Genomic DNA, 17,684 nt, shown 5'->3' with positions numbered 1-17,684 from the left:
AAGTTAAGTAACACTGTAACAATAATCCCCCCCGGGGTGCTGCCGGTAGCAGTAGTAGTAGTGCGGGCAGCGTGAGGTTACGCCACAAGGTTTACGCCGCACGGCAGACCGGTGGTGGCCGACGGAGTGGCCAGCGGGCCCACCGACCATCACCACCACCACCACCACTGTCGTTGCGTTTTATCCACTGTAGTAGTAGATGGTGCCGGACGAGCGGCCGGAGCGATGGGAGCGATCGAGTGCTGCACGGAGGTAGTGGAGATTTTTATACGATTCGCTGTTCGTAGGATCCACCCTGTTGTAGGTTTAAGGTTCATCATCATCCATCCGCCCATTTTCTCACCCGCACACCCACATCGTAGCTTTAAGCTAGCTGCCGGAATAAACCACATGTTGCCCAGCACGTGCGGCTAGGATGTCTATCCGGTCTAGGTTTCTCGATCGATGAGAGCGTTGCGCTCTCAAATCTCTCCTAGGTTTTGGCAAAGCTTTATTCTGGAACTCGAAAAACCAGTTCTGTTCGTTCTCTAGGATCATTTCTAGCACCTCAGTTTGTAATGGATGAAGAGGAAACAGAAAACGATAGGAAGTACGCTACCTACTAGCACCACTGCAGCTTGGCTATTAGTTCGGGCGATACCTAGTCGTGGTTGCTCTGTTAAACCCAAATAAAGGACGTAAACAACCGCCGTCGTGGTTATCAGTACCGTAAGAGCTGTATTAGCTCCAACGTAAAGGTTCGTACAATGTGATGGGTTGAACTGACATCCGGATGATCGATGCAGCACCGCCGGAGGATCTACTAAGACGAGTAACATGCGGCGCTGCTAGTAGGCTACGCACTTCAAGAAAACAAATTGCAGAGAGACCGAAAGATATAAACTGGAAAATAGAGCAGTAGAGAGAGAGAGAAAGAGATGGAGAGAGAGAAATCAAAGAACAATCAAAACGGCGGCTGAAGGACAAAATGAGCTTTATTGTGGTATAGGTTCTGACGATTTTTCGATTCCTATGGGACCACTGAGTAGACGGTGAAAAGTGTTATGTTTAATTGAAAACTAGCTGATGCCACGTCTCTGAGAGGGACGCTTGCACCAGACAGTGCTCGTTGTTAACGTTCTTTACTCTATAGTTTAGTCATTTTTGTATACAGTAGCTATGACTTGCTGGGCAATGATTGTTAGTTATCATGTAAACCTTCACACGGAAACGAAGTTAAACGTGGAGCATTTTGCGTGCGACAAGATTTCAACTAAAAACCAAAAAAACGGAACACAGAACGGAGCTGCCAAGGCCAGCGACGGGCGGCGGTAGCGCCACATTTTACATGTTATTATACTATCATAATCCAATTCCTATTCATGTCTCCCATCCACCCTTCCCCAACCACGGACTAACGTACTCGTGTTTGTAGTGCTTGTAAAAAAACAATATAGAAAAACATGTAACTTGCAACAAAAAAAAACGATGACCGAAAAAATTGTAGGTATCAAAAAGTGTTAGAAAATGGGCAACAACAAAAAAGTGTAGAAAATGTAGCACTAAAACAAAACGCGCAAACAAACCCTGTAAATGGCAAAACGAGCAAAAGATGAAACGTTCTAAATCTCGAGTAGAATTACTCCCGAGGCTGCACCGGTTGGCCCGCCGGTCTAAACAGCACGGTCTGGCCACGGTGTTCGCCTGGGTAACAGAAGGGCAGTAGCATGTTAAGGACTACGATATTGTTTTACCTTTTGCAAACCTCAACCCAACGCCGTGGACACAAAATCAGCTGCTCGGAAATTATCTTTTTGTTTTCGGTCGGGCAGCATTTGATTAGTTGGTTCGCTTACCATTTATACGTCCAACGGCCTGGACTTTGATGTAGAAGCCGGAATCCTTGAGTAAGAAAAAAACACGTGATAAAGCAGGGATTTTGGGTGCATGCGACTACGTTGGTTTGAATGGAAGTGTGTGAAAGTGATCGTGGGGTCTCTTGGGATAGGTTTCTTTGTTCGTGAAAATGTGGCTGAATCTGGTAAGGTACGTTTGGTGTAAAGGTTGATGTAAAAAATCGATCCAAAGTATGTTTTCCTTTCCTGGTCGCGGACACGGTTGAATTATCAACGCCAACTGCAAACGTAGCGTAGAGCATCCCCGCAGCTAGTCCGCCATCGGTTGCATCAGATGCAGAAACCGGGCTCGCAAGAGTCGTAAAGTGTGTGTTTCAAAAGGTTCAACGGCGGAGCCGTTTTAATCAAACTCTATTAGGGCGATAGTGAAGTAGTGTAGCGAAAATGTTACGAATGATAAATGAAATGGAAGTTAACGCAACAACAAGACAAACATGTTAAAATAGCCTATAACGTAACCATTAGAAAGCCCTGTTCGCCGCGAGCCGCCGGACAACGTTAGATCTCTTAAGACGATATTTTTTATACCTCAGATTGATCCACTGTGTGTCGATCGACGTGTTCCGATTTGTTATGCCCCCCGCTGCTGCCTTCTTTTATGTTCGACCGCTCACGACTTCCGGACGCGATGCGATGCCACTGTTTTACTCTTGGCAAGTCGTGTAGTCATTTTGCCTCAACGCCGAATCTTTACTCTACTTTTTTGTACACTCCCGAACGCATGATGCTCTTTGGCAACTATACAAGCGCACAACCAGGCACTTTTCCAGTCAGCTGCACGGAAAAAGAAAAAAAAAACCAAACGACAACCGGGCAAGTGCCACTTTTTAGACAAGCTTTTTGAATCCTTGCACTAAAAACAATCGAAAGGCCTTAAGCGTACGGGAAGTTTTCTGTGATCAGAGGGACGAGACAGGATTCGGAGGCCAAGGGCCGGGAAGGCGCGAGGGAACGAAAAGGGAGCCAGAAAAAGACAGAGAAGATGAAAAGCTTAATCGCACAGAGCGAGAGCGAGAGTGGGAAACAAAATCGGACACTAACATCTATGGAGCATGTTTTGTATAGGTAATGTTACTACTAGTCGATATTCAATGTGCTGATCGTCACGTGCGAGAAAACCCAGCAAAATGGATTTGATGTACAGTTAGTTTCCGCTCAAAGAAATCATTGATAAGGTCTGTAAAATGTAAAACCGTTCCGTACAGGAGTCGCGGCGGAATCTCGGCGGAAACCATTTTAAACCTTTTCGCAAACGGCGTACCGGTGTTGCGGAACAATGGTTGGCGGAACCCTTCCTATTGTGGCCCAACGGAACGTATTGTTTCCTCACCCTTGTTTTGTTGAACGACATATACTTAAATAGGTGTACCGTACTGCAGCATATGCCATTTTAATACATTAGCAACTAAACCCGTAACTAAACATGTATCAAAACAAAAAAAGGACAAAAAAAGATAAAACATAAAACTAATCTCAAAAGTGTAAAGTAAAGCATAAGATCACATTTAAAGTGATTTATACATTTAATGGCTACGGGGTGCGCTCATCGTAACGAGTGGAAATGATCAGAAGTACGTCAAACAGTGCAGCAAGTCGTTGTTTATCGGTGTTTACTGGTGGCTATGTTTAGGTAAACCCACTGTCTGGTGGTCTTTGCGTATCGTAACTGGAAATTCGTTGTTACTCCATTGGATGGAATTTCTGTTCTATCGTCTCTTTCACCTGCATATTAGAGTTGTCCGGATGATAGACAAAAGGGGCACACATTAATGGATTGAACGGCCGGCAAGTAAAACTAAAGCCCAACGTTACATCATAAAGCGTAAATGAAACAACTAGTACATCTCAACATTTCGATGGAAAATAATCTAAAGCAAGGAAGGAGGAATAGGGAATAATATTGTTACAAACGGTAAGGGTCTGGGTTATATTTTTATACAACTTTTCGTTCATTTGTACAGGCAATCGGAGCCAAAGAGAATCAGAACGCGTATGTGACGTGACGGGAGACTGATGGTTGCACAAACTGTCGGAAGCAGAACCTAAGGCAACAAATTATTATCGTCGTTGTTGAAAATTAGATAAAACAAATATGAAAAGCCAACATAGTTGCAGACTCAGCCAGCGGGGCGCGGGCCAGTTGAGAACACATTCTACTCGAGAACTTTAATTTAGCAACACATAGTCAATAATAGAACTATTTCCAATTGTAAATCATAGAACGAGCGAAAGACACGTGCCCGGTATCGACACGTGTTTTTCCCGCGGTTAGCTAATACGCAATACAGCATCATTGAACCCATTTGTTGTCGTACTTATTCGTACCGTTCACTAACGTTTCTGTTCCGAGCTATGGTCTTTGGATGTTACCGTGCATAGTTGTTATATGTAAGAAGGAAATATATTTTTATGAACATAGAATCGGACATGTCATTATTACTGGGGGCGACTCCGTAAACGACGGGTCCTCCGAAGTCGCATAAAGAACATTGAAACACGCAACCACAAAAAAACACATTCGTTAACAAATGAAACTTAAACTGAATTTAAAATGACATGTTGTATGTTTTTCCCTTCGTTCGACTCGTACCCCAAATATTATTTTCATATTCGTGAAAAAAATAAAAACTAGCATAAACATAAATTAACGGCTATTTTCTATCGTTTTACATACAATTGAACGAACTGTGCCGCTGTGAAATATTTCATACGCCGTCGGCTTTCAATCGTCTGACGTCACCAACAGACGTATGCCGGCTGACGTTTCAGGGCTGCGAAGCCGGCATTCAGATGGCGGGACGGCGGTGATCAGTTGGAGTGCACACCTCGCGGCGGAAGCAACGGCACTGCCGCTGTCTCGCTCCGCCACGAAGGCTCATGCACTCGGACCCACGGCGAACACGACGTGCAAGGAATGCAACGGCACCAACGATCGAGTTGGCGGTGCATTGGCAGAAAATAGACAAATAGATACAACGGCCGCTGCGGTACTGCTTTCTTCCTAGAAGTGACTACGTGACGCGAGCCGCGAGAATGCTTCACCGCCAACGGCACCGGATGACGGCGGCACTCAAAAGCGCTTCCGAATTGGCTTGCAGAAAACTGATGCGCCCGGCGCGTATGAAGGCGTGCACTATAGCGCTAACCGGCGAGAGTGAACGGGACGCCAAGTTCCTTTTCGGCAAAGTTGGCTCTGCGATCGCATTGCGTTCGTTCAGAGCGAGTGGAGCAAGCAGTCGAGGCAGTCGTGTGGTCGGCAGAGTTTGTGAAATAAGCAGTGAAATTTTCACACATAGTGATTACCGTTTCGTTTGGTTTGGTGCGAGAGGCGAGGAGCAAGGTATGGATGAGGAGTGGGACGTTATATTAATTCTGGGTGCGAGACCACCGTGAAACCAAAAAAAACGGAAAACCGTAATGGCGGCTCCGACGCGCACCAGCGCGGACGTTGCAAAAGTCAACGTGCCGCCTTCGTCGTCGTCGCCGCGTGCGTGTTTCAAAATCAAACCCAAGGCGATTGAAAAGGTAGCGAATTAAGCGAAAAAAGATGGTGGCGAAGCACCGCCCGGAAGTCGTGACGATGGCACACTTCTTCTACCACACATTGGAATTGAGCCCCGGCCGGCTAGCTGACGGCGGCGGAGGCGGCGGGCCCCTCATAGCTGGGCGATGGCGAACATAAGTTGAACATTGAACAGCTTTTCGGCCACATCGCAATTACGCATTTCGCGGCAGAGAAAATTGGTCGAGAGGTGGAGGGAGCGAGAAGGCTAGAAGCGTGAGGAGGGAGCGAGAAAGAGAGGAAGAATGAAGAGGTCGAAGGAGTGAGCGAGAGAGTGTGAATGAGAAGGGTGAGGAGAGTGGGAAAGAGAGAGCGAGAAAGGATTGAGCGAGTGTGCGAGAGAGAGAGAGAGAAAGCGAGGTGAAGGGACAATGGAGGCAGCAGCACACTTTGATGATGTGTGGTTGATGTGTTCCGGTCGCTGTCGGCGTGGAAAAATTTCGCTGGAAAATATCGTGAAGGTCACGGGTTTCTTCGTCGCGGGCCATCTCGAGTATAGCGGCCAGCAGCAGAACCGTCCCGAGCGCGGCCATTTCATGAAGGCTCTCTCTCGAAGCACACGCACATATACGTACACCTCAGTGCAAGGCAGAAGAAGGCAGACAGGATATCGAATCAGGCGCAAAGAGATTAATAAAACAGACATCGAAGACAATTTCCAACACGGGCAATGGATGGTCCTCCGCCATGGCCATGTGCGATAGACAAAAAGCCAAACGGGAAAAGGCGGTCTCTTGAACAACCCGCGCGGAACCATGGCCCGTCCGATCGTTGCGGCGCGTTAGAGAAAAGAGAGCCACAAAAAAGCGGCGCCGGCGGCCGCGGCGGACATCTTGTTGGAGTCTTCGCTATACCGACGTCATCATCGCCGTATAGCGCGCCCGGTTCGGATCTTCGCATCGCAGCAAGCCCTGGCCAGGATTTTCGGGCAAGGAGCGTCTTACTCGATGGTGGCTCCTGCCGACTGTAGCTATAAGAGGAGATCTCTTTCTTTTCATGATGCATTTGACTGCGCACAAATCCTCTGTTCGTGTGTTCGTGTTCGTTCCTTTTGTTCACCGTCCACCACCGCGTGTTTGATTTTGTACCCGAGTGTGTGCTCTACTGCTCGTGATGTTTGCGGCGCCGCAGCCGTGGAGCCAGCCAAACACGATCGCCATAAAATATCTTCTTTCCCGGTTCCTGTTTCCTGGTTTGTGGTCGTCGTCGCCGCCTGCGAGACGCATTGGGGTCCGTCAACGAGCAAGTCAGAACCAATCCGCCGCCGCGGTCCTCGTTGCAACCAACCACCAACAACTGCGCCGACGACAAATCATCCTCAAAATGGTACCTAATCTTTATTCCGCAGAGTGAAAAGAGAAGAGAGAGAGAGAGCGCGCGCGTGAGAGAGCGATTGCGAGAGAGAGAGGGAAGGATCGGAGAGTTTGAAGCGGCAGCAGCAGTCTTCGAATCGCCAAAGAAAGTGTGTTGCGAATTTAATAAAGAGGAAGTTTTTGTTTGAAAAAAACAACACAACACACATCGCAAAGCAACAAAAACACAACAAGCTGCAGCAAGATGATGTCCACAAATACGTGCTTCAAGTGTGACCGGCCGGGTCACTATGCTCGCGATTGCCAGAACGTTGGCGGAGGCGGTGGTGGTGGCCGTGGCGTCGGTGGCCCGCGCGATCGTCGCGACTTCGGTCGTCGGGAGAAATGCTACAAGTGCAACCAGATGGGCCACTTTGCCCGTGACTGCAAGGAGGATCTGGACCGCTGCTACCGGTGCAACGGTAAGTAAAAGGACATAAAACACTTATGCTTTGGTTCAATTCTTATAATTATTCACATTCTCTTAAGGTCACAGCCAGACATTCAATTTTCTAGCGCTATGTCCCGTTTTTGTTTTGCTTCTTTGCTCCTCCTGGGGAGATTTTTCGCCATTTTGAAGCGACGGTATATATTTAACACGCACATTAGGTCGTGTGTAATGGCGGGTCGATTTGTCTTTTTCCATTTTCCGTTCCTTCTCGAGCCATCCATCGATCGAATACTGTTTTTTCGTCACGTTTTCACGTCCGAGTAACGCAACGACACGACGACATCCTCTTTCATAACCGGCTTCTCTCAATGCACACAAACACGCACACGCTCCCTACTGTGGCCGGTGGCGGAAAACCGGCGCAGCCGGCTGCATTACACGCAACCAGCTGCGTCCGCGTATTTGCGTGTTTGTGTGCCGGGGTCCCTCTCTGCGTGCACAGAGTGAAGGAAACGTGTTGGCGAGATGAGATGGTGTGAATGAACGGCGTAGCCTGCTTCGTGGCTACACGCGCACACTCACACAAACACACTTCCATAATCGTCCGAGCGCGGCGCCACCGCGATGGCTGTGAGGCACAGACAATGTTACATTCTCTAATTCCTTTTTGAGGATTCTTCGATTCCGATTCTATTGTGAATTTAATTCTCGCAAATATTTCAATTCCTTTACTCCGCTCCGTGAGGAGGCCATTTTGTGGTCAGTCCCGCGAAATCGATAGAAACCATCGTTTTGCCTCAAATGTTGATTATCAGCAGGCAAGCAGTTCCGCAAGCTTTTTGGAGGCTCTCATAAAATGCAAATGATGCGCCGTGGCCGCTAATTGATGCAGCAACTTTTAATGGCTGCCAACGCCGCGTCGGCAGCCGCCCCCCCCTTCGGTTTCGTCCAACAACAGCTCTCGCGGGTTGGATGGTTGATTTTGTAGCGCGCTCTGTTTTGATGAACAGCCATTGTTTACCATGCACGGCCCTCTGCAGCACGCACCACTCGCATCTACAAGCTGTGTACCTCGAGCCTCGCGGGGGCCCATGCTCCTCGTAGGTGGAAGATAATGTATGCCATTGATTATGGTGTTTTGCATACGGTGGTGCAGATAATAATCGTGTTCTGCCCTCGATTAAATGATTTTTCGGACTAATTTTCTGAACGCGCGTACTGCTGCAACATTTTCTCCCCTTTATTTTTTCACCGCGGATAGCAATTATTCCGTTTTGCAGCGCTCCCTGGTCCGCGCAGGTCTGAGTGGAAAAATGTCTGTCCGACATGGTTGGCATACCAAAGGAAAGCCGAGTGTGTGGAGCAGAATCTGTGGGCGCGCACTTTCAAGGTTCCCTTGTGTGTTACTGCAAGCTTGAGATGTTGCTTGGTGCGGCCGGTGTTTAGGTACATGCGCGTCGCGTGAACGAAATCGATCCAAGCGCTGCGACCCCCTTTCAACGGGAGGTGTAGTGGCCTGGTGGCCGGCCACCCTGGTCTGCATGTGTGGGTATTTTCGCTTTTTCCGATTACAACATGCCACCACGTAAAGTAGTGGAAAACTGTGGTCGCGGCGGCCAAACAGGTTCAGGGTTCGGTCAAGTAGTCGGGGCCAATCGACTCAAAGAGGTTGCTGGGAGTTCATCAGCACACTTGTACCTGCGTCATATTCTTTTTATCGCCTGTGCACCGCTCCGATGCCGATAGTGGCCGGGGCTTGCACTCTTAGACTTACGGTACTATCAGCGGACAGCACCGCGGGCCGGCCTCCGTGTGTGTGTGTTTACCCCTTGATGTTCTACAAAAACCAAACCCCATGGCCGGCACTGATAAGAAGTGGCTCAAAAAATAGTCCTTATTTTCGAGATTACTGGCACTAGTAGATCCGTGAAAGTTGTTTCTCGTTGTCGTTTTAAAATAGAAAGGCCAAAGAGACGGCGTTTGTTTGACCGCACAAATTGCACTCTTGGCCCCCATTCAATCGCGTTTGATATTGACTTTTGCTTAACGGAGATTCTCTGTGCTTATTTGGCTGTCTATTGCAGGAAGTGGTCACATTGCCCGTGACTGCAGCCTTTCGCCCGATGACTCGTGCTGCTACAACTGCAACCAGAGCGGCCATCTGGCCCGCAACTGCCCGGAGAAGAGCGACCGCGATATGAACGTGTCTTGCTACAACTGTAACAAGAGCGGTCACATCTCGCGCAACTGCCCGTCGGGCGACAAGTCGTGTTACAGCTGTGGCAAGATTGGCCACTTGAGTCGCGACTGCACAGAGAATAAGGGTCGGGATTAGAAGTCGGGTTACTCGTCGTGGTGTGGCAGTAACAACACTGCGGCGTATTTCCGCTTGCCACATCAGTCCTCCGCAGCCAACGCATCGTCATCGCCACACCAACAACAGCCACAACAGCAGCAGCAGCAGCAGCAGATTCAACAACAACAGCAGACGCAGCAGCAACAGCAACCACTGAATCAGCAGCAGCAGCCTCACCATCATTCCCATCATCCGCACCATCCGGCAGCGGCGCTAGTGGCCCACCATCCTCATGCGCCGCCGCACCATCACAGTCATCCGCACCAGAACCATCATCTCCCGCAGCAGCAGCAGCAACAACAGCAGCAGCAGCCGCCGCCGCAGGCTCAGCATTACCATCATCCCCAGCAACAGCAGCAGCAACAACAGCAGCAGCAGCAGCAGCAGCAACTAACTTTCGCGGAAACCGCCAAATCGACCATGCTGAAGACGGCCACCGGAGGCGGTGCTGCCGCCGGTTACGTGCTGCAGGAAAACAACTACTACAACAGTGCGGCGGCGGCTTCGTCGGCAGCGGCGGCCGCAGCACTAATCGGCCATTCGCCGTACGGTGTTGGGGCCGTAGTGCCGCCGATCGGAGCCGGTGCCGCCGGTGTCGGTGCGGCGGCCGTGGCAGCGGCTGGGATCTCGGCAAGCAAACCCCGATTCAAACTATAAGGAAAGAAAGAGATACGAAACACGGATCATTAAACGGAAGGAAGAAATGGAAGAAGGAAACTTCATTTAAATATAAATGCTATCGCTTAAATATTACTACTGATCAAAACAGAAAAAAATACAACACACACAAACACGGAAACAAACCAGTAAAGGTCTATTAAAAAAGAAAGTTGAGACAGATTTGGAACGAGAAATGATGGCGCAAACAACAAACAGAAACAGCAAAAAATCGTGTACGGCGCCAATCACACACACACACACGTCCTCCGCGAACAACTGGAATTGAGAGTTGCATTAAACGAAAAAAAGGGATTAAGTTTTACAACACAATATAGACAAAGCAGAAAGAAGTTGCAGAAAATTGGGTGCATTTGGTTACAGCGGCCTTCACCGTCGTTTGGTGCGAGGTTAGCCTACCTTAGCTAGTAATTTGCCAACGAGACAAATACCTAGTACCACAGACCGTGTGGTACTCTTCTGGGAAACATCTTTGAATCATGTTAAAGGAGAAGATCCTATCCGATCCGATTTGATTTTCATTTGGCATCAACCACCGCTACATTAATTCAGACCCAAGTCTCAATTCAAGATCCTAACATCATTTTCTCAATCGATGTGTGTGTGTGTGCGTGTTTGTGTCCGATAAGAGGCTTCTAAATTTATGCTAATCGAGTGGAAATTGTCACACCTTGTGGTGTGGTGGTGGACCCGAGCGAACAATGATCTCTCTCTCTCAGTTCACAGAGGGAAGGTTACGTCTTTGTAGCCGCCGAGACGCGGCAAAATGACTGGATTAGATTGGCCACATTTTATTCTTTGTCTGTTGTATGCCACATTTTTAGAGAGCCAGCAGAGAGCAGTCTTAGGAACTTAGGAAAAACAAACCCAACCACCCCGTATCTATGGTAAAAGCACGGTTATTGGAGATGTGGATGTTTTAGGGACAGTACATGATAACTCATCGAATTGTACTATTAAAGCGCGCGCGCGGCAAGCAGTAAGACAAAAAGAGGACATTTCTGTTCTCTCTGATAAGACGGGAGAAGAGCGAGGCGCGCTGCGGTCAACGGTGAAGGGGAGCACTCAATGCAGCGACGGACACTAGGCTGTGAAGCAAATCACAGAGGCTGGTGGATGTGGATGCTCCTCAATCGCCACGACGCGCGATGACGCACGTGCCTCGAAGCCCAAGTAGTAAGGAGAGTGTGTGCGGTAGTAGTGTGAAGACGAAGCGGATGATGAAGAATGCAGTTCTCAAGAAGGAAGAGAAAATTCAAGAATTTTGTAATAGTGGTTAATTTGGAATTATCGATTTGAAGATGATGAAAAGAAATCCTAACAAACAAAAAATGCCCCAATTCGAGTTTTTTGGAGTTACTTGCTTTCCGCTGCGGGGCCGCTATATCTCTGTGTGGCGCGCACCCTTGGAAGACCGATCGATCGTCTACTTGTGTGTTGGTGAGTGTGCAAATGGGTTGATAACGTTCTCCTCGCAAGAGCGAAAAGCAATGCGGAATATACGGCATGGGAGGAATAGTTACTACTTAACGTTATTGTTGTGACCAATTTGTTGTATATTTAGCAGCAGTGCAGTTGCCACTCCGAAGGATACGAGAACACCACACCGTCACAAGATGTGTATTTTGATTCTGATGTTCGTTGCACAAAAGAACTACGTACACAACGTTTCGCCTCTCTGGCTTTGGCGTGCGAGAGTTCAGATGGTGATGTCCTTTTTGGTTTGTACGATGATGACGGGGGGCTGTGCCACACGCCCGAAGCAGCATACTAATCTCAGTATTAATAGGTTCTTAATTCACTAATTCACTAGCCGAGCATTGAAAATCCACCGGAAGCGGAAGGCCAACGTGTGTCCCCCACGAACAGCGCGGATTATATGAACCACTGGAAGATGGCCCACATAATGAGAACCATTTTACTCTAAAAACACTGTGTGTGCGAACATTTATCTACACGAATATATGTATCGATACACGCAAAAGAACTAATGGCATAAAAACACGTGTGAGAATCACCATGCGCATCACAAACCGGCCGCGGGGACTTTGGTCTTTCAGTAATTTACTACAATCGTCAGTTCTCTCTCTTCTAACTCCTAAAATTTGAAAAATGTTTTGGATTTAACTTTTCGCCTCAAATTTGCATCGCCCCTTTCAAGATCCAACTCGATATGTTCCTGTAAGGGAACGTGTCTAAATTTCACTTCATTTAGCTGCAACAGTATAAGTTGGATTTGAAGGGAAAAGCCTCGACAAAAATGTTCACGGAACACGAGGGAGGAACGCAATTTCGAGATACGGACCCCAAAAGTAACACTGGGCTCTGGCACACAGAAAAACGGATGGACGATCAGTTTCGAGCCTTCGCATTTCCGGTACACGAAAACCCGTCCGTTAAAAGGAAGATTGTCCTGCAAAGTCGAGAGCTCGATAGACGATTATAGTAACGAGAGAAGATCGTGTGTGTGAACCAGTCAGAAGAAGAGAACCTTGTGCGCGCGTGGCTAGTACTCTGGAAAGAAGAAGAAAATTTGCCAAACTTAAAGATAAACTCTCGATGGTAACGCAACGCCCGAGTTCCGGTGGGGAGATATAAAAGAGGGTGAAGATCTTGGGTCTCGGGAAGCATCATAGATATATTTTTCAAAGTGTCGCAGCCGCGGCCCCGACGAGAATCGGGAAACATTTTGTGGTGGTGGACGAGTGTTGAGATGAGATGCGCGCACACAACCGTTGTTTGACCGAATGAGGGGGCGCGACGGAACGGAGCCCGGCGGACGGACCGACGACGGTGAGGAGAGGTGAGGTCAAACAACACTATGAACCTGAATTTAAATTTAACGAACCACTCGCTTTTACACGACGAGATGTACACACACGAGAAGACTGGGATGGTCAGTTAGACGCTGCAGCGCGCGGGTCCTCTTCATTCGGGTCCGAGGAGGAAACCGCGACGAACCCGGGAGAGTGGATTATCGTTTTATGATAATCTCGAATTATTTTTCGTAAAATATATTTACAGAGGCGCGATGGCCGCGCGCGCGACATCCACCGCGCAACCTTTCTCTTGCAAGACGAACGAAGTCGATTCCGGTGCGTGCGAGAAGTGAATTTTCGGTTCGAGCAAAGCTATTGACTAAATTCCACGACGACTGACCGACCAGACCGAGATTGTTGGGGTCGTGTGCGGTGCCTGAAGGAACGTTACAAATCTTTTTAACCAGTCGACTAGCAAGGGAAGCATATTAATGTGGAGCTAAATGGAAGATGATGTTCAAATCTTGTGCTACGTTTGGCGCTCGGAATCCAGAACGACGGTGGTTATGGTTTTGCTTTGGTTTATTCTGAAACGACGGCTCACGGTAGGACTAATTTTGTAACGGAAACGCCCATCGCTCTAGTTGTGAGAATGTCTCGTTCAAAACGATGCAATAAGAGGAAGCCTAAACCGGGGCGCTTGTGGCTCGTAAGGATGTGGAAGATCAGCATTAGAGAAGAGCAAATAAGGGGGACACCAGTGAGGCCTGTTTGCTCGCAGAGCGCATTGTTGTGCATGAGAGGAGCTAGTGTAACGTTGACCGTGCGTTATTCCCGTTTTTGGACCCTTCCCTAGGGCCAGAGGAAGACTGAAAAGTGACGTAGTCTTTAGCCGGGTATGTTTTCTTATTCAGTTGGCAGCGACCAAAGCACGGCGGTTTGGGAGGAAGTACTGTTTCTCTTTCCGTTTCGATTACTTCACGCCAATGTGCGATCAAATGATCTCTGTCCGCGCATAGAAGTCTCCACCTCTCAATTCCACACTTTGTAATTGATAACGTTTTGTTTTTGGTTCCGTTTTGTAGAAATAAAAGGACTGCAAACTGCTAGAAACCGTGTAGTACATGGCCACATAGTTGTTGTACACTTGAACTTTAACACTCGTTTAACTGAATGTAGCGGACGTTGTGAGAAGGGCAGTTCAATCGGGTTTTCAGCTGGGTGGTGGTCTCGAAATTCTGATCTCCTCTTTAAAGAGTGATAGTGTAAGCATAGGAAGGAAAACATAAAAGACCATCGGACGTCCGCACTATTGTAGTGTGTGGCTGAAGCAAAGTAGTACCAAACAATAGTGGGCAAACCCGTGCATAAACATCGTTCCATAGAATAGCCAAACGAAAAGGAAACAATAGTACATGCGTTTAATACATACACACAATTGGGGTCCCATGTTTAGCGGCATTCGTGCAATCTTTAAACTATCGGCTTAACACAGGACACGCCACGGGCGCTCCGTTCAGCTGGATTGGAAATCGGCACCAATTCTCACGAAAAGAGCTATGTAACTGTCCAAAGCGTTTGTTGTACTTTGGTGTGCTTCTGTGGCGTGTGTGTGTGCGTTATAAAACCTGGAAACATGTCCACGAAACATCACACCCCCAGCCACGGGAGGGGGGAACACCGGATGCGGAAACGGGAACACTACAAATAAATACACACACTAACCGTATCTTATATACTGGGCGAACTATTCCGCGTGCGGTCTTTGGATGAACAGCGGCAAGAACAGAAAGGGGATTTTGTGAAAACCAGAAGAAAACATGTAACGGAGGACGACAGGAGACGACATAAAAACATATATAAAATTGTGAAAAATGCAAACTTTTTTGAGATCAATAAAAAAAGAATTGTAAACAAAACCCGAAACCCGAGTTGCTCTGAATGAAAGAAAAATCCGTTTTTGAAAAGCGCAATCAATTGAAAGTAAAAATAGCGCTCCAGTGTGAGGATTAAGTGACGAAAAATTAATTCAATCTATTTATTACTAGCCTTTTTATTAATACTCTAACGTAATGCGCGCCTCTTTGCCACCGACTAGCACACGGATTCCGTGCTTCAGGCAAAATTCGCGTTTGATGTAACCGAAGAATAGGTCGGTGATGAGGAAAATCTGCAAACATAATGACAAAAAAGCGAGTGAATACTTTCCTGAGCCCAACCGTAACCAAAGTTGTCGTACCTGTGCCGTGCAGAAAATAAGCGTCACTCCGAAGTAGAAGTTGGCGTTGGCAGAGTTGTTGTAGATCCACAGGTGCCAAACCGTGGGCGCTAAGACGCTGGTCACTAGGATCGTTGCTCCAACGATAAAGTTGTTCTTCATGACTGGTGGGCATGAATGAGGCAGTAAATAAGAACACATTAGCGCGATGCCATAAACAACCCATGGCCAGCAGCACACTTACACGAAGAGATCGATTTCCACAGAGGGATCAGCGCTAGATAGAAGCTAACGTCGCCGACACACGGGTACGATCGGAAAACGGCCGTGAGACCGATCAGCATCGTCGCGAGCATGATCGGTTCCTTGTGCAGTTTAAACGTCAGCGGAAACAGATACAGCAGCGTGGCGTTGATTTGAAACGAATACAGGAACAACGTGCGGAAATGGTCAAACATTTCGGTGAAAAAGTACCAGAACAGCCCTATGTTTGGCTGCAGGCTGCGGCAATCAATGCTGTGGGAAAGCAAAGGCGATCATTAGGCCTGTTTTACGGGTATTTTATAAGCTGCTTACATGAATCCGTAGGTTGCGTCGAGGAAACTCCAATCTCCGCCCATCAAACAGCTGCTCCCGTAGTTGATGGCCAAAAACACAGCCACAAACAGCACACAGCTGGTCGCTATGCTGCTAAATCTGCTTTTGCCTGGCACCGTCTGTAGGTTGGCAATGTGAAGCGCACCGGGCGCCAGCAGTACGAATGGGTACAGATTGATTTGCGTTTCCAATGCTAGCGCCACTAGGGCAAGCAACCGCCGGCGCCGGGACAAACCGTACAGAAAGAGTGCCAGCAGGAAGTTGCTCCACACCGTTGTGGTCTGCCCGACGCAGTTCAGTATGGCGTACGGATTGAAGAGGTATGCAAACCCCACCGACATCGGAACCGTCACCAGATCCGCTTCGACCAGATGCAACTCTTCCGTGTCCTTGGCGTAGCTGTGCCTTTCGCGGCACTGCTTTTGGTACATGTCGCGAATGAACACTCGGGCCGCCAGCAGCAACAGGATGCCACTCAGCACATCGACCAGGATAAACAGGTGCGGGATTGCACCGGGCACGGTTTCTATTAGCCACCGGGTGGACACCAGAATAAGGGGATTTTTGTGGTACACATCTCCATCGTACGGGTTGATGCCGTTTGCGTACAGATATGCTCCCTCCTCGGCTACAAAACGAAAACGACGATATAGTGCTGCAGCGCGTTCCTCGCAACCGTTGGCATACCTCTTTTCCAAGCATTGAGCGGCGTTGAAACTTCCACCCGGTTCTGTATCGAGTGTGAGTATCGCGAGTTCATAAGCAGAAACCGCACGGCCGCAGCGAGGCCTATACTGATAGTTTGCAGCATCTTTAGGCTTGAACCCTTTGAACTAGAAATATTGTGCCTGGCTGACCAAAACTAAACAGATTATTGTTTGGCAATACCTTCCAAAAACCGGACCACCAGACGTTGCTCGATTGTTACTCCGGAACGTGCCACATTTTGATTCGATCCGCGACGATTGATTCTGTTTCCCGGCGGAACGATATGGGCGAGTTTTGTTTATCTTTCCTGCACCGGGCTCATCTGTCAGCTGAATGCCAGAACGTTGACGTTCGCAACAAACTTTAATTGAATATTATTTGTTTTTGTTCTGTTTGTTAACAACAGGACAATAGTTTAAATGAAGAAGAAATGTAAAAACTCTAAATAAGGCCTAAACAACGCCTGAAAACCTCCCAAAAATCCTCTCCACAATGTTGTTTTGCCTCGAATCTAGTGTTCACTGAGCTGAACATATTCGTTATGTCAAACTTATGGCCAAACGTCAAATTACCTAACAGAAACCGGGAAAAGGTAATGTTTACCGAAACGAGAAACCAATAACATAAGCATTTATTCTGGCCAATATTAGGTAAATTGTTGTTTAAAATCAGAGTAACGCCATGTATAAAAGGTGCCTAATAATTCTACTTGTTGCAGTTCCATTCAGGAGTACATAGAGCGATTAAACACTTGCGCAAGATGCGTACGGCCACGGCGCTGTTGCGGATTCGCAAACCCCAGAACGAATCGGACGTGCCCTTTCAGGAGATGCTGCCACTACGGCTAAAAAATCATGTCAGCGGCAAAACGGACAAAACGAGCGACGTGGCGTGCCTTCAGGAGATGGCCATACTGTTTTCCTGCATGAAAACGAACGATTTCAACGAAAGTCTGTGCACGAAGGAAGTGGGCAGCTTCCAGCGGTGCTACAAAGGGTTCCTAGACAAGAAGACGTTGAAGAAAGAAACCTCCAGCAAGGGTATGCTAGTGGCCGGCAAGGACCTTAATTATAAGCAGCTGAACAAAGTGCTTAAAAAGTACCCAACCTCTGCGCAAAAGTAGAGCAGTGTTCTCGTGTGTGTCGCAATTGTGTAAATGTAGCGAAAT

General features: G+C 47.9%; 3 protein-coding genes across 3 annotated transcripts; 2 read left to right on the top strand and 1 right to left on the bottom strand.

Annotated features, from left to right (window-relative positions):
• Window positions 1–5,103: 5,103 nt before the first annotated feature.
• On the top strand, window positions 5,104–9,687 carry LOC128275508 (CCHC-type zinc finger nucleic acid binding protein). Its single transcript, XM_053014033.1, has 3 exons — window positions 5,104–5,235; window positions 6,806–7,231; window positions 9,285–9,687. The coding sequence occupies exons 2-3, from the start codon at window positions 7,015–7,017 to the stop codon at window positions 9,533–9,535; spliced, it is 468 nt and encodes a 155-aa protein (XP_052869993.1). The 5' UTR covers window positions 5,104–5,235; window positions 6,806–7,014; the 3' UTR covers window positions 9,536–9,687.
• Window positions 9,688–15,033: 5,346 nt separating this feature from the next.
• LOC128273070 (phosphatidylinositol glycan anchor biosynthesis class U protein) lies at window positions 15,034–16,770 on the bottom strand. The gene is made up of 5 exons (XM_053010985.1): window positions 16,496–16,770; window positions 15,788–16,436; window positions 15,456–15,727; window positions 15,233–15,375; window positions 15,034–15,163 (listed from the first exon to the last, which is right to left on the bottom strand). The coding sequence occupies exons 1-5, from the start codon at window positions 16,617–16,619 to the stop codon at window positions 15,050–15,052; spliced, it is 1,302 nt and encodes a 433-aa protein (XP_052866945.1). The 5' UTR covers window positions 16,620–16,770; the 3' UTR covers window positions 15,034–15,049.
• Window positions 16,771–17,094: 324 nt separating this feature from the next.
• LOC128273391 (uncharacterized) lies at window positions 17,095–17,684 on the top strand. Its single transcript, XM_053011338.1, has 2 exons — window positions 17,095–17,166; window positions 17,235–17,684. Exon 2 carries the CDS (start codon window positions 17,277–17,279, stop codon window positions 17,637–17,639), a length of 363 nt encoding a protein of 120 aa, XP_052867298.1. The 5' UTR covers window positions 17,095–17,166; window positions 17,235–17,276; the 3' UTR covers window positions 17,640–17,684.

The sequence above is a fragment of the Anopheles cruzii genome, chromosome 3 (assembly GCF_943734635.1).
Source record: "Anopheles cruzii chromosome 3, idAnoCruzAS_RS32_06, whole genome shotgun sequence".
In the NCBI taxonomy this organism is placed as follows: domain Eukaryota; kingdom Metazoa; phylum Arthropoda; class Insecta; order Diptera; family Culicidae; genus Anopheles; species Anopheles cruzii.
Note: the sequence above shows the minus strand (reverse complement) of the source record. Positions and strands in the feature narration are given on the sequence as shown.